Raw genomic sequence first — 16,321 nt, forward strand, 5'->3', positions numbered from 1 at the left:
CAAAACTTGTAACGACATTCATTTCAAGATCAAGTCGCCAAGACTCTTGAATCAACAAAATCTTGCATCAACATCATCTTTGCCGCACCTTGAGGTAAAGACCATCCACCCATTGTTTCAAGCTCAAAACTTAGAGCAATCGTTCAACCGTTCATCTGAGATCAAGTCATCGCGACCCTTGGATCAACAACCTATGCATCTACATCAATTTTGAAGACTGAATAAGAGGAAAATTGTAAACAAAGATTGTAACCTACAAATTGAAATCAAGACAAATCTACTTTGTTTACATGTTCTCGTTTCATTCGATACAGAATTTTCATGTTTACAATTGGGTACATTTTTTTTAGCATATATGGTGACTGCAAAATCAGTTTTTAATCATGGGTACAAACTAGCTAATCAAGTAAACAAAAATACCGGAAGATTTTTGCAGTCAATGAGACTAAAAAGGCCATATGCGGGTGTTTGGGGGTGGGGTGGGGGAGTTTTTGGGAGGTGGGGTACAATCTTATTGCATGGGGTATATTTTTCTGTTAGCGTGTATGGCGACTTCACATCAGCTTTTCCATAATAGACTCTGATCAAGTGAGTTTGTGTTTGTAATGAAGATACGAGACTTGTTCAATGCCATACTTTGAAGTTCTTTTTATTCAGACTTTATGGCTCATAAAGTCTGTCTTGGGTACAAACTATAAACGGAAGAATAGCTTGAATTGGGGGATTGAAATTTGGGATTTCAGTTACAATGGTCTCCAATAATTTTGCTGTGATAATAAGTGACATGAAGTATAATTTATAAATTAAAAATTTCAATCAAAGAATTATACCAACTAAGGACAGGATACAAAGTGTCCCTAGTTTAATAGCCACCAATTGAAAATCATCAAAATATTTTGTTGCCTTCCGCCGAATATTGAAACTGCATCATGAGTTTCAGTATTAGGTACAAACTGAAAATTGTGCAAATGTTCAATAGCAACCAATCGAAATCCTAAAAAATATTCGATTTTCTTCGTCAACTCCTTACATTCATCATCATTCCCACTATTCGCTAAAATCAACCAGAAATTGAGTGTAAGTTTAGTAGCTAACAACATAAAATCCTTAAAATATTCATGAGTCAGTAGATAGAATCACCGGTATTTGGACTGAGCGTACCTGAGAACTCTTTCATTTTTATTTCCCCAAAAGAGTCATGCAGGAAATTTTGAAAAGTCTGGTTATACAGTTTTGAATTAATAGGCTAACTACATTTTACAACATTTAAATTTGTGGTGGTTTCAAAACAATGACGTTTTAATTTTTTATGTTGACACATTACAATTCTAAGGTTTTGAAATTAATTATATCAACGTCTAATCATCCACTAAATTGATTACTTTTTTGTTGTTATGCAAATGTCGCTTACGCATTAGCACATATAAGGGTCTCAAGCTCACCATGTCACCAATTTAAAGATTATCATACAATCAATCATATCAAAGGAACAATTGATACAATTTTAAAATCTTAAAATGCAATAGAGAAAATTGAAACTTTATGGCCTGTTTTAAAAATCACTACAAATCTAAAGAATGTAAAATGTAATTAACCCTTAATTAATCATTCTTCGCTCTCAAGTCATGTCCATTTAACTCTTGTCATGATACCAAATATCTCAGACAAGCTCAAATTAATGATTATTTGTTAGGTAGTCAACATCGAATTTGGTTCAATTTTAATAAGGAAGATTTACACATAGTAATACATGCCACAAATCAATTTTTACACAAGTGAGTACTATGAATTATTTAGATCAGTCCATGGTCATGCTCACATATATACACAGTTAGGTCAACCTTCACAAAAATATAGCTCCACTTTTACATTATTTGGGATGATTTTGCTCCTAGTTTTAATCACAAATTCAAGGCACATGGAGCACAAGGAATCCAAAGTTGTGTGACACTCAGAAGAAACATAGGATAAGAAGGCAGTAGGAAATGAAAGTTTTGTGGTGGTGGTGGTTAAGATTTCCTATCAATGCTTAATCATGAAATCCAAAATAAAGATATATAGCCAATGGACCCAGAATGTTAGTCTTTTCAAATGAGTGTTTGCTGTTTGGTCATCACTATCATAGATAAAATGTCTTAATGTCTCCGGCTAATGTAAGGTAGATCGTTGTTTCACAATAAGACCTTATGTCTAAAAATTTGTATTACCTTATTTCCTAACTCTTTATAAACCAGTGCTCGAAATAGAAATGGTTTTTAGCTGAGGACTACTTTTGCTTACTTTCCACGGTTACCAGTTCCACAAAATCATTTACAAACAAGCTTTCAGGTGATCTTAATTGAATTATTTTTTTTATGATTACAAACCATATATTTGTCACCAAAGTAGTGTCCATGTTTTACTCACAAATTACTTAAAATGGAGTATTTCCAAACAGTTACTACTCTATTTATACTTAGGAGAAGAAAGAGAAAAAAAAAGAAAAAAAAAAAGGGGTTCAAATCGTCACGCAGCGAGTTGAAGGGAAAAGTCATTGCACCAGAAAAATCCAGCACCTTCCCAAACAATATTTCTACAACGAATTTTTTAATGTAGTGTGGGGCAATATAAATGCACAAAGAAACAAACAAATTAAAAATAAAATAAACTCCGGAATTCGAAATTCAATTTCTTTACATCCATCTAGCCTTGGGATGCCACATAGAAGTTGGAGGGTACTCAATTATTTTTTGAAATCATCAAATTTGGCTTAAGTTCTGGATCTGGAGCAAGCTAAAGAAAATAATTTTAAAATGCATAATAGAAAGGTGAATGGTGATCGTTGTGACTAATAAATTGTTGGATGTTCTTGTTAGCATATAAAACCATAAACAGCTGTTGGAATCGACCCACGATGATTGAAATCCCATTATTCCATCATCTTTTATTAAACTAAAATTTACATTTGATTTATGAAAATAAAGTAGTATACCTTGAAATTCCTCTATGCCAAGTACAGCTCTGTGCAATATAAAATGTCGAATGAAAGAAGGTTTATGGCTTATTAGGCAATAGCATTAAAGGTGAATAATTGGAATGGCACTTGGCAAAGCCAATTATTTCAGTCTCTCATTGGCGTTGCAAGGTCCACACCATAAGAAGAAAACAAATATACCTTGAAAACTTTCATGCATGGACGAGATTCAAATAAATATGTTTGTTGAGCCAATAATGCCTTATTTTATTTTTAAAAAAAATGATAATGAATTAGGCAAGTCGAGCTACACATAAAGCTTGATCCATCAGTCTACCATAATAATCTTACTCTCTAAACCCATGCACACAAAACGATCAAAAAGAACCAAGACCCCAAAATTTAGTCACATCCGCAATTTTATAAGCCAATGTGTAGCTTCCAATCTTTCCCGTCTGACTTTAGAGCATGGTTACAATGAAAATGAAATGAATGAGAGTCATTCTCGCTTCAATTTTTTATTTCCTACTCATTCTTATTCTTCTTTTCCATGTGGAGACTAGGCCTAGTAAATGGGTCATGTTTGTCGTGTTCGTGTTGTTTTAGTGTAACACATGTTATCTTAACAGATCGTGTCATGTCACACTCATTATCTTAACGGGTTCTTACAGGTAAAATGACCCAACCCGTTATGACCCGTTAAGATTTTTTTTTTTTTTTTTTAATAAATTTTCACTTATCACGTTGTCACATAAATATTATTTTGAAAACTAAACCCTCAATTTTCACAAACCTTATAAATGGAAAACCCCATTGAAGAAACGAAACCAATCTAAATTCGAAAACTAATTCGAAGCAAAACCTTATATGGTGAAAGTAATTCGAAAGAATCAACAATTACCTCCATTAGGGCTCAAGATTTGCTCAATCTAAAGAGACAGAAACGGAGACCAAAGTAGCAGATCGACTGGTGGTGGGTTACTAGGTTGTATGTGGTGACAGTGGTGTGGTGGAGGGTGATTAGAGATGATGGTGGTAGACTCAGGGTTGGCCAGAGTTAAGGTTCAAGACTGAGATTCGAAGTTCAGTTCAAGGGAGAGAGAGAGCGACTGCTTCGATTTGAGCCTTCGAAAATGAGAGAGAGTCTGATTTAGGGCTAAGAAAAGCATTGGATGACTGATATTAAATCTCAACCGATCCAATGGTCATCAATTTTCTAATTTAATTTAAATATATATACATACATATATATATATATATATATATATTAACTTTCAGTTCAATTCAGAATTAAATCATATTGTTGTTAATTATAGTATTTCTTTTTAGTGGTATAAAATTATTAAATTAATATTTTATTACCATGTAACAGGTTACCTACGTGTATACCTAGACCGACCCATTATCTTAACAGATGCTTATCAAGTTACCCGATAACGATTATCTTAATTTTGTATCGTGTCGTCTCGGATAAACGGGTCGTGTCAGAACTTGTCAAGCATAGTGGAGACCTAGCAATTTATTTCCATTTTCTTTCTTTCTCATTCTTACATCATATTTTTAATTAGTAGTCATGATGAATGGATAAGACCAGAAGATTAGGTAACATTATCCACCAATCACCATCCCAAATCATTTTAAGGAAAGAAAAGGAGAAAATGGAAAAATAGAACTAGGATATATGGGAGGAGGATGAGAGCGTATGGTAGGACATTCAATGTATGGGAGGTAGCTTTTTGCGGTTGGTGCTTGACAGTGTTATGATTCCTTGCCCACTCCCTCCCTCTATTTCGCTTCAAGTCTTCAACAGTATCAGTAAAGCAAAATCAATTGTAGCTTTTTCCTCACGTTTTTCTCACACATATTATCACGTATCCAACATGAGAGACAGACTAAGAGTGAGAGGACCACCTCTTTCTCTTTGTTTTCTATATTTACTGCTCTCTTCGTAAACAAGCTTGCAGAAGAGAGAAATCAAGCTATGGACTTCTCAACTACTAGCTCATAATCATAATGGTCTATCATAGGGATGTTCTTATATAGAAGTGCTGCATGTTAAATTATGTTATCGAGGTTAGCTCAATCAAGTGGTCCAATATTCTAATAGATATGATGTTAGGTTTCCACCCATGAGCCCCGGTTTGAAACTCTCAGCAGTTTTGAGCTCTCCATCTCCCTTTAATAATAATAAATAAATATGATGTAGATCAACTGGCCATTTGAATTGAAGATCAAGTTAAAAGGCGTAAATCGAACCAAATGAACAAATCAATGCAAATTTTTTTATTCGACGGAAATACAAATAAATTAGACTAACCGACAAAAGAATATTACTTATCTATAAATGAAATCTAATTTCTTATGGTTTCACTTCATGCTACGTAGCATTAGATGTTACGAGCATTAGATTATTTGAATTCACAGACCACAATAAAAGCAATAGCTAAAATATTAAGAGTATAAATGTTAAGCTTTCCTAAACACAAACAAGATTCCTGATAAAGGAAGTATTAGTTCTCCCTTTCTCATGTGCAGCTTCAATTTTTACTGATACGTGTTGCCATTCAACAACCAACTCTGGAAGCATGTGTTTGGGTTAATATTTGAATATTGGGCTTAATTGAAGGAAGGCCCAAAGGCACCAAAACGAGATGATCTTGCTCGAAGCCCAGCTACCAAGCCTGAAGCAAATTGAAGCCTACTCAGCCAAGGCATAGGCCATGTGCCTATGATTGAAGTGACAAGTGACAAAGACCAACTCACTACCAACCAAAAAGCACTTTTTAATGGCATAAAGGCGTAAATACAAGATGACTCACTACCCCTGAAAGCCATCGGCCAAGAGTGAAGCTAAAGCAATCGGGCCAAGTTGCCTATAAAAGTCAAGAGAGACAACAGAAATAAGGACATTCAACCAATCAAACAAACAACATGTAAACTCTGCTCTCAAGCCAGATTTGCATCCAGAAAGCTGAAATCAACCTATATTCAATCATTTTAGCAATAGTTCCCTTAGAAAATCTATCTTTTGTCTAGTGTAAAAACTCTGCGACCTTCCTTAGTGTTGTAGTATCGATTCCCTCATGTAAAACCTATTTACCATCCATCATTTTTTAGCTTACAACCTTTGTAAACACAAAGAAAAGTGGCTACAAGAAGTTCAACCTTGCCTGACAAGGTGAAATCTTGCCCGTGTCTCTTTGTTTGTACTTTAGCTTAATAGATCTATCGTCTAAATGTACTTTTCAACATGTATTCAAGTTATTCCCAACTGTTTTCTACTTAATAGCCTCATTTGCATTCAGATCTGGTTAACTTAATACACCTGTTTTCATTAAGAACAAACTGAAATTGAGGAAATGGTTTGAAGGGCTCTAAACTCCCTCTTTTTGGACATATAAGATTATGAACTAAAAGTCCTTGTTTGCAAGGCAAGAAAAAGAACTTAGTGTAGACTTAACCCATCTGTGACAATCCTTTGATAACAAGAAGTTTAAGTAACTTTGGGCGTAAGTGATCGGCTTAAAACACATTTGTTCTACATCTGTTATATTGAGATAGTAGTGGCACGCCTAGCATTTTGTTAGTTTTGATTGAGAGCCTCAAGGTCTACACCTAAGGCCCCAAAAAGGCACCTTTCAAACTAACTTCAAACTCATCTTGCAGCACATCAAGCAGCAAGAACCCAACTAACATTACACCAACTAGCAACCACCCTTGGGGAGCTGTGCGAGGAGCCATCCACCTTTGCCTCATGTACATCATCGAGAAACATCAGGATTTCAAACGTAAATAGAAGTAGCCATACCTGAAAAACTAAGCGCGACTTGTCCTTCACCTATTCTCATTCAAGCACATCTGTAGCCTATTTTTCAATAAAATGTTTAGATTCACACTTCAACTTCGTTCACTTTGAGCCTCAAGCCTCTCAATGTCTGTCAAACTCCAATCTCCCTCAAATCCTACGTCACCCCCAACTTGTAGATGTTTTGGCTTCAGCAATCAATCTTTCTTGAAAAGATAATTTTAACTTCACTTGTGCTTTTGTTTTAATGTAAGATTAAGGAAAGTTTTATGTTTGGATCACAATGATCACATTGAAAGTGTATTATTATCAAAAGAAACCATAAAAAAATTTAGGCCAAATAATAATGTAGAAAATGATTGTCCATAAGTATAATATCCCAATTCTTACAATCCAACATTACCATGATGTAGATTGTCGGGGAGTGGAGTGCGTCCAAGAAAGATCGAACACCTTAGATTCATCTCTCTTATGAAAACAGTGTGTGTGTGTGTGAGAGAGAGAGAGAGAGACTTGAGAGAGATACGCTTCCGCCGACCGTCGGCATAGTCACGTGGGATCCACTTCCACAAACAGTCTAATAGTGTAATAGTGGTTCTTTCTCCTCTCCAACCCTTTGAAGAAATTCTCGCCACATGTGTGCTCAGCTTCATCGCCTTCTGCTGGCACTCTCTCTCTCTCTCTAAGCTTCATATGTACACCCCCATTCAAACAAAACATCTCCATTTCCATGTCCACCAAGCTCACATTTTGATTCCCTAACTCTCTTACTCTCTCTCTCCTCCCTCTCTCTCTCTCTCTCTCTCGCTCTCTCTAACACAATGGACTCCAGAACTCGCCTTGACCATGTTCTCTTTCAACTCACTCCAACCAGAACAAGGTACATAAAAAGACACAATCTTTCGTGTAGTTTGATGTTGGTTTAAGCAATTAAACACAAAACATTATCTGGGTTTCTGCTAAAGTTTAATTTTTTCTGGTTTAAAAGATGTGAACTGGTGATATTTGCTGCTGGTGGAGGTGCAAACGAGAAATTGGCTTCAGGGCTTCTAGAACCATTTCTTGGTCACTTGAAATGCGCCAAAGATCAGATCTCGAAGGGAGGGTACTCCATCATTCTTCGTCCTTCGGCCTCCGGTGCCTCCTGGTTCACCAAAGCCACTTTGCAGAGGTAATTCTGTGCAAATGTATGTCTTTTTTTTAAATTGTCTAGTATAATTGAGTGATAATTTCTAAATTTGATGGCCATGTTTGGATCTGGGTTCGGGCTAAATTCAGATGAAGAATTGGTTTAGTTATAGAAAGAAACACTAATATTTGCAATTGAGATGAACAAAGTGGAGTTGGAGAGGTCAGAGTACATGAGATTTGATGTAAAGTTCTGGTCTTTAGCTTGTATGTGTTGCGGGTTTTATCGTGTGTGAAGTGCGAAATAGTTGTTCATTGTTGACAGATTGAGTAATTGGTGTGAATGCTACAGGTTTGTGCGATTTGTTAGCACACCAGAAGTTCTTGAGAGATTTGTGACCATTGAGAGGGAGATATTGCAAATTGAGAATTCGATTCAATCGAGTGAACTGACTGAATCAGAAGGTGCAATTCTGAGATCCTTCATTATATTTACTCTGTTATTGTCTATTCTTCAATTCATTACCTGCTGACTGCATTTACTGAATCTACGCCATTCTCAATTTGTCGAATTATTCTAGCATCAAAATCAATTATTAAATCCTGTTTTCTATTTTGGGTAAGATATCAACAGTTATTACTCGTTATCGTATTAACAAGTAATATGATGCTTTAATCTCTGCGGTCATGATGCTTCACTATGACATAGAGGTCGTGAGTAAAACTAGGACAGATTCTCTCACAGGACAGGAGTAAGGGCGTGGACGTCCGATCCAACCCAGACCATGCAATGCATGGGCCACCCTCTGTCCTTATCACTTTAACTGCTACAGTTAAGAAAATTTGTATTCTAACTTTTGGTTTGTCAAATGTCTACAGTGGATGGGAATCAAAATAAGTCAACTGCAATCAAGGTATGTATCATTAGGCAATTATATGTGAAAAAGTACTGATTTGTTTCCTTTTGAAGCTCTTGCAATTATAATGAACCCGGTTGTTGTGTTGTGATGGTGTTTTAGTTGAACAGTGAATCCTATGGAACCATTAATGCTATGCCCGAAGAGAACTCCAAGTAAGTAATCTGGATTTTCAAAAGTTCATATGCGATTATATAACTACTTGGTTCCAACATATTGCATTTTATGCATTAATTGTTCAGCTTTTGGTATTGAACAGGATTCGTCTTCAACGTGTTTTGGAAACCCGGAAGGTAGTACTATGCAAAGAGCAAGCGATGGCTTATGCTCGTGCACTCGTTGCTGGATTTGAACTGGACTATATAGATGATCTTTTATCTTTTGCTGATACTTTTGGAGCTTCACGTTTAAGGTATGAAAAGTTGACTTCACTTGCACCTGTTGATGTATTCCATTAGTTTTTCGAACATGGACCTTTGTTAGTTAAAGAAAACAAGTTAGGGACTTAGGACACTGAATTTTGAAAACATATGTAGATCTCTCCGTCCACGACACCCCTTTAGTGGGGATAATTGATTTTAAATGCTTTTATCCTCTTTCCAAAATTAATGTGATAAATTTTTAATTTTTTTGTTTTGAAACTGTCTTTCGTCTTTTTTTCTCGTTTAGAGGTTCTGCAGGTGTTATCTTTATTAAAGATGAAAATTTGTGTTTGATTTTTTTCTTTTCAGGGAAGCATGCATTAATTTCATAAATTTATACAAGCAAAAGAACGAAGATAGGCTTTGGATGGAAGAAATAGCAGCAATGCAGGCATGCGCTCAGCCACAACTGCCGTACTTGAGAACATCAGGAATAATTCTTGCTGGAGAAGATAATGACCCCAATCAGAATCTCATGATAAATGTTAACCAAAGTATTCTCTCTGTTGGGAAGAATGGCTCACTCGACACATCAGTGTCGGAGTCAACAAGTCATGGAAGTCTGGACGTGAACCAAGGTATGGTTGAACATCCATGAGTCTTTCCAGTTTCTACTTATAATTTGGCTGTGATCTACTTTACCCAAAAACTTCTTTTGCAACTTTATATTATATAACTCAACCGTTACGGGGTTTAAAATCACAATTGATAGATGTTCCGATGTCTTTTTCATTTCACATCTGTACAATCTAATGTGTGAAGTCGGTTCATTTTTGTCTAAATAAATGCTACCGTATAACCCATTGTTAAGCTACTGTAGTATGAGATAAATTGTTCAGTAAAATGAGAAAAACTGAGCTTCAGTCTCCAACGACGTCTTCTCTTGTCTTGTGCAGATAATAACTTGCCAGCATTGGATAAGACATCATCAACAGATGGGAAAACTCAAGTACCAAACCCATGGCCAAACCATCCTCAGTACATGCACAATTTTCAAGGTCCTATATATCCACAAATGCACCCCTATCAAGGTTACCTTTTTCCCAGTATGCAGGTTCCGCCATATTATCCTGGGAATATGAAATGGCCTCCAAATGGGGAGGAATCTGGTCCTATTTTTGATCAGGAATCTGATGGTCGGAGGAATCGTAAATCTTATAGGAATAAAAAGAAACATTCTCATGAAAAAGTAATGGAAAATTCAGAAGAAGATGGATCCGGTGACAACACTGGCTCTAGTTACGAGAGTGAACCTGATGATCAGATGCATAAGCAAAGACACGGGAGAAAGTCCTCGAGAAAGGTTGTTATCCGAAATATCAATTACATAACCTCTAAGAGGGATGGAGAAACAGGAAGTGTGTCTGAGGGAAATTCATCTGACGAGGATGGATTTGTTGATGGGAAATCCATTAAACAGCAGGTAGAGGAAGCTGTTGGGTCATTTGAGAAGAGACATAAATCAACCTCACACCGCCACAAGAAACAAGGTGGGGGCAAGTTCCGTGGCACTGTGGATGATTCAAATGGTGGTGTTGCAAATACTTACGAGGGGGAAAAACAAAATGACAACTGGAATGCTTTCCAAGACCTTCTCATGAGGGACAAGGATGAAAGTTCGTTTGGTACAGAACCACATAATGTACAGCTTGAGGAGGAATATTTTTCAAGTAGGAACTCTGGTGAAGGAAAAGTGACTAAGCAATTGGCAGATTCAAATGAATTTTTTGTGGTGACAGAGAGGGGTTCAAGTAATGAGAGTAAAACACGCGTTCAATACTTCCAAGGTGACAAGAATGTTGGCCGGATTACCATGAAAGGAGATAGCACATATGAGGATGTATTATTTTCACGGAGAACTGAAGAATCTGGGAACAAATCCCATGATACTTTATCTGATTGTGTCAATGAATTGTACATCACCAAATGTCCTAAAGAAGGGGATTGGTTCATGAACAACCAAACAGATATATCAGCAAATCGGGATGTCAACAATGATCTGAAATTGTTTGATGGTGTTGACGCAATTCATGCTGAGAGAAATAAGAGAGATGTTCTAGGGGATGACTCTTTCATGGTTCGAGACCGATCAGTAGTTGATCAATCTGATTCTCAGTTCAGGACAGATATAAGCTTCGTCCCAGAGATCAATGGAGCTACTCAAGATGAATATGGCATGCAAGAAACTTCAAATGATAAACCTGAAGCGTATGGTGTCCATGAACCGGATGACCTTTACATGATGCTTGACCGTGGTTCATCTGTGGAGCATGCTGTGGCACCATGGACTCCCGAAATGGATTATGAAACTATTGCTTCATCATTTGAAGCCAATAAAAAGAATCCCAACACTGAAGTGAGTGATTCTGTTGAAGTTAAGCAGCCTTCTGATGGTAAGGGCAGGAATGATAAAAGTAGTGGAATTCCTGGACAAAAAGCCAGGTCTAAAGTTGTAAATGGATCTATGGCGAAAAGCAAGTCTGATATCATGTCAAGAAGCAAGAAACCTGCTTCTGTAAGCAAAAGCACAGTCCACAAGAGCAAATCTGAAATGGTATGCACTGAAAGAAGCTCCCTTTGTAAGGTTTTCTAAGCTATTTTTAAAGATTTTATAGTCATTTCACTGACTGTATCTGATTTTTACTAATTTCTTTAACGATTTTTTACCCCTTTTCCTGTCAATTTGTGAGAGATTTATTATTTGGTGGCCTCATTATGCAGTTGAACTTTTTGTTTTGTGTTACCCAAACCAAATGGATTTTTTTTTTCTTAGATGTCTTCAGACTTCATTTTTGTCCATTGCTATTAGCACTCTCCCTCTCCCTTCCGTTTCCTTTTTGCTGGTTTATTGACTATCTTTTCCAATATATATCAGGAAGAAGAGCGGAAAAAGAGAATGGAGGAGTTACTGATTCAACGCCAGAAGAGAATTGCTGAAAGGAGTGGTTCTAATACAGCAACGTCTAAGAAGGCCCCGGTGGAAAATAAAGCTGCCAAAATTTCCATGACTAACACGAAGAATGAGACTAAGAAATCAGATAAGCCTGTCATCCGGAGTTCCACCATCGAACGCCTTGCAACTGCGCGAGTAGCTGAAAAGTTAACAACTTCGCCAAGTTCTGGTCAACCCAAAAAACAGAGCATCAAGGCAAATGGCATGATTGCAACTGCATCATCGCAGAAGGCAGCTGCTGCAGTGAATAAGAAACCCAGTCCAAACAAAGCCAAACCTTCGGATGCAAAAGATGACCTGAAGAATTCAAATCAAATAATTTCATCTAACTCTGATATCCAGGAAAAGGTTTGCGTAGAATCCACAGAAGCACTGCCGGTTAAGTCAGAAGCTGCACTTGTAACTCAATCCACTACTGCCATCAATCATTTGGAAGAGACTAAGGAACTCCACGGCACATCTTCTGTTGAAAAGAATGAGGGAAATTTGATGGTACAAAGAGAGGCATTGGAGAACAGAAGCTGCAACAGGTATTCTCCCAATTTGGTTTCATCGGTACCTTATGAAGAGAAGGCTCAACAACTGAATCAGTTTACAGGTGATGTTGAAGAGTTGTCTAAAGCATCTCCAGTTCTAAGTGAAGACAAAAGAAATTATATCCCGGAAATGAGTGTATCTCCTTCTATTCTGGGATCACCTAAGAAAGCTTCGATTGTTTCAGCCATGAACATTGAAGAAAATGGTGCAAGAACTAAGAATTTACCAGTTTCTGAGATTTCTGACGTAGCAATCTCTACTCCACCAAGTGATGAAACACTCGCGGAACAACTCCACTCCAGGAAGAAGTGGAACAGCGGCGAGAACTCTTCTAAAGCTGCAAAAGGGTTTAAGAAGCTTCTATTGTTTGGCCGCAAGGGCTGAAATACTCCTGTCAATTGGTACTGTGGAGCTTAGATAATTCATTGCTAGTGGCTTTTGAGTGCAGCATGTAGTAATACTTTTGCATTGGTTTCTGGGTTGTTTGTGTCCGAGGCATGGACCGACCAATTCAATTGCTTGATAATGCAGCTCATGCATTCCTTATGGCTGTCAAGTGGAATAGCCTCCTGCTCTCATATACAATAAGGCCTACAAGTGTTGCTGCCACACAAGGAGAACACTGTAAGTTATGTATTTTTATTTATTTTTTTTTTTTGCTTTAAAAGATAGAAAGATAGCCATTTGTTTATCCGATATAGCTTGTGCATTTGAATTGATAGACAATACGAGTTATTTTCTGCATCTCCTGTAATATTATTTCATGTCATCTGTTTGTTTGTGTAAGAACAGACATCTTTGCACCTTTGTTAATCAGCAAGTATATAATGTTTGTATGTCACTGATCCACACAGGCTCAACTTGCCGATCTACTAGTTCAAAATGGCCCGTCAATTGGTCTTGGAATAAGAATTCGTAAGGTGTATCTGCAGTGACATGATTCAACATCGTAGATATGGTCGGATTTCTCTTCTTTTTTGGTTCGAACTGTTTTTGGTTAGATTTGTCATGGAGGCCTTGACAGTTCTGACCCATTTGTTGAAACTAAACCAACTAGAATTCTCCTGTCTGTATAAGTAAAATGTGCACAGAAGAATGAGTAGTTGGAATCCTAAGAGTTTAAGCAAAAATCATTCCCCTTAAACAAATCATAAACCCCATTGCTGCATCCTCCTCAAATCGTCAGAAAACTGAAAAGTTATTACGATGCCTATACTCTGCCGTGAGCCAGGAGACATTCCCTGCGGCATTTTATGTCCATCAACCGAACCAGCGAAAGAATGGCAACTCTTCACCAGCATCTTGGAGCGATCTTTGTTCACAGCATCCCCGTTTGTACATTTTCTAGGTAAAGTAGTCATGGCAGGTGTCCTAGGGTTTGTATTTCTATCCTATGAGTCAATATCTTGAACTGCATGTATCTTGGTTTTTGGTTGAGCCAACCGAACCAGCAGTGCTATTTGAGCCATTTTGAGAATGCGTTGGCGTGGCCAGTGATAGCTTACCGTTCAACAGCGAAAAACGTATCCCGGGACTCTTCTTCTCTGTCTCCGAATTTCTGAATTTGTTATTGAATCCCATCAGCTTTCTGCTCATACTTGATATCTTTGTCTGCAAAGCTATCATTCTGTGCCATGCATCAGGAAAAGCACTTTTAGGAAATTCATCAAATTTACATTACATTAGGTTCAAACCACAAGTAGGGCTCAATTTTATTGTGCAAGGTTTAAACTTCTGATGTGAGGTTCTGTTAACAATGTCGTCAATAATGTGATCAGTAAATGTAAATGTGAGACAAATAGCATCAGCGTGCACTTGGCGTGTTGTGCCTTGGCTATCCTGAAGCGCCAGCTGAACATTAGTGATCTTCATTATATCACCTATTAAATCTTGTTTCACATTAGTGTGCCATGGCTACCCTGATGCATAGTTTCTCCATCAACTGAAATTCACACGATTCCCAGGACGTAATTTGACGCTGATAATGTCGAGTTCCCGTCCGCATTGCTCTTTGAACAGGCCACCCAGCAGAATTAGCTCTGGCAGTTCAACATATCTTGAGGCAGCAAATATCAAACTTGCAACTGCTTCTCCAACAGCAGTGGGCAAGTCCTGCACTGTCCTGCAGAATTTAACGGTTTGTTAAATTTTTATATTTGTATAAGCGATACGGGGAGCGAGGAATTGAATTCGGAACTTTTTAAGTACTGAATGTTTTAACCAACTTAACTACAAAGCCCTCCTACTTACCTATTACGTAATGCAGTTGCAGAAATGATTAATTTGATCATATGCAGCTAATAGACATTGGTCCTTGTGGAGTTTCTCAAAGCAAGAGTTTTCATTTCGAGAGACTTCAAATCAAATTTAAAAGTTTTTTTTTTTTATTTCTACAGTGTAACCAGGAATATATCGCTTTGTATTTAGATTTATCAATGGAAATACCAAATGATATATCCCAGTTTGTACACAAGGATTCTCCTATTCTGATGATCAAAAACCAAGTGGCCAAAATTGGTTTAGTACATGGGTAGATGGGAATTTCGATGGTTTCTCGTTGCTCATTTCGTAATTCAGCTGTTGAATCTATTTCTTACATTTTTTTTTTTTTTTGTTTAGGAATGTTCTTGGACAGTGGGTCTTTGACTCTGTGATCTTGGTTGTTGGAGTTTTTTCGTACAATTTTTTTTTTTTTTTTTTGAAACTTTTCTTACAACTTTTTATGGTTTTACTCGAAAACTTTGAATTATAGTGGCTTGTACTTTTATATTGGGCTTTCGCAATCAAATTTGGTTTGAGGGCAATTTTGGTTTCCTAGATTATGTGAAGTGCTGACTAGCAGCTCGGTTTTGTGACTCGACTCTAGAGTGTTTTTCGAGTGATAGCTCCTCTTCAATGTTGCCTATTTTCTCAATCTTGGGTATCTCGTCTCTTTCTATTGTGGCTCCATCTTTTATTCCATTCATATAAAGGTTGTCAATGGCCAAGTGGCTCAAGGTTAACATTGATAGGTCTTGTGCCAATGAACGTGCTAGATTTGCGGGGATTTTTTGCTCATCGGAGGGTGGGCCACTTGGTGCTTATGCATCAAACACAAAATTTGTAAGTTCAGTTGCTGCAGAAATTCTTGCTTTCATTGAGGTCGTGCTAATAGCTTGGGTTGGGTATTGAAAATATTTATGGACTGAAACAGACTCCATGTTAGTTATTCACTATCTTTTTAATTAAGGCTCCTAATGAGGTCATGTGGTTCTGATGGTGGAATGGAAGAATTGTCTCTGATGACTTAGTTAAATGCAATTTATGTGTACACATATCTATAGAAGGAAACCAGGTTGCTGATGTTTTAGCTTCATTTGGGACATATAGTTATGTTTATTATTGATGGTCTACAATTCTAGATTTTGTAGCATCTGCTCGTGCTTGTGACATTTCGTTGTCTTTACTATTGTTTTGGTTGATAGATTTTTCTTTGTGGATCTTGGCATAGTCCCTCCGCATGTATCTTTTTCGTTTACTTTCATTTATTATCAATAAATTTGGTGGAGAAGGGATCGGCAAGGGTTTCTAGGTGTAATGGTCTCGACTCTTTCGGGGAAGAGTAGG

At 37.2% G+C, this 16,321-nt stretch overlaps 2 protein-coding genes across 2 annotated transcripts; both read left to right on the forward strand.

Annotated features, from left to right (window-relative positions):
• Positions 1 to 7,579: 7,579 nt before the first annotated feature.
• LOC125478458 (COP1-interacting protein 7-like) lies at positions 7,580 to 8,419 on the forward strand. Its single transcript, XM_048586637.1, has 3 exons — positions 7,580 to 7,638; positions 7,747 to 7,929; positions 8,239 to 8,419. The coding sequence occupies exons 1-3, from the start codon at positions 7,580 to 7,582 to the stop codon at positions 8,417 to 8,419; spliced, it is 423 nt and encodes a 140-aa protein (XP_048442594.1).
• Positions 8,420 to 8,795: 376 nt separating this feature from the next.
• On the forward strand, positions 8,796 to 14,192 carry LOC125468297 (COP1-interacting protein 7-like). The gene is made up of 6 exons (XM_048586792.1): positions 8,796 to 8,958; positions 9,063 to 9,215; positions 9,535 to 9,803; positions 10,122 to 11,779; positions 12,101 to 13,339; positions 13,570 to 14,192. Exons 1-5 carry the CDS (start codon positions 8,939 to 8,941, stop codon positions 13,097 to 13,099), a joined length of 3,099 nt encoding a protein of 1,032 aa, XP_048442749.1. The 5' UTR covers positions 8,796 to 8,938; the 3' UTR covers positions 13,100 to 13,339; positions 13,570 to 14,192.
• Positions 14,193 to 16,321: the final 2,129 nt, after the last annotated feature.

This window comes from the organism of the source record quoted next, unplaced genomic scaffold, assembly GCF_019419815.1.
Source record: "Pyrus x bretschneideri cultivar Hongxiangsu unplaced genomic scaffold, Pyrus_bretschneideri_v1 Contig25, whole genome shotgun sequence".
NCBI lineage: Eukaryota > Viridiplantae > Streptophyta > Magnoliopsida > Rosales > Rosaceae > Pyrus > Pyrus x bretschneideri.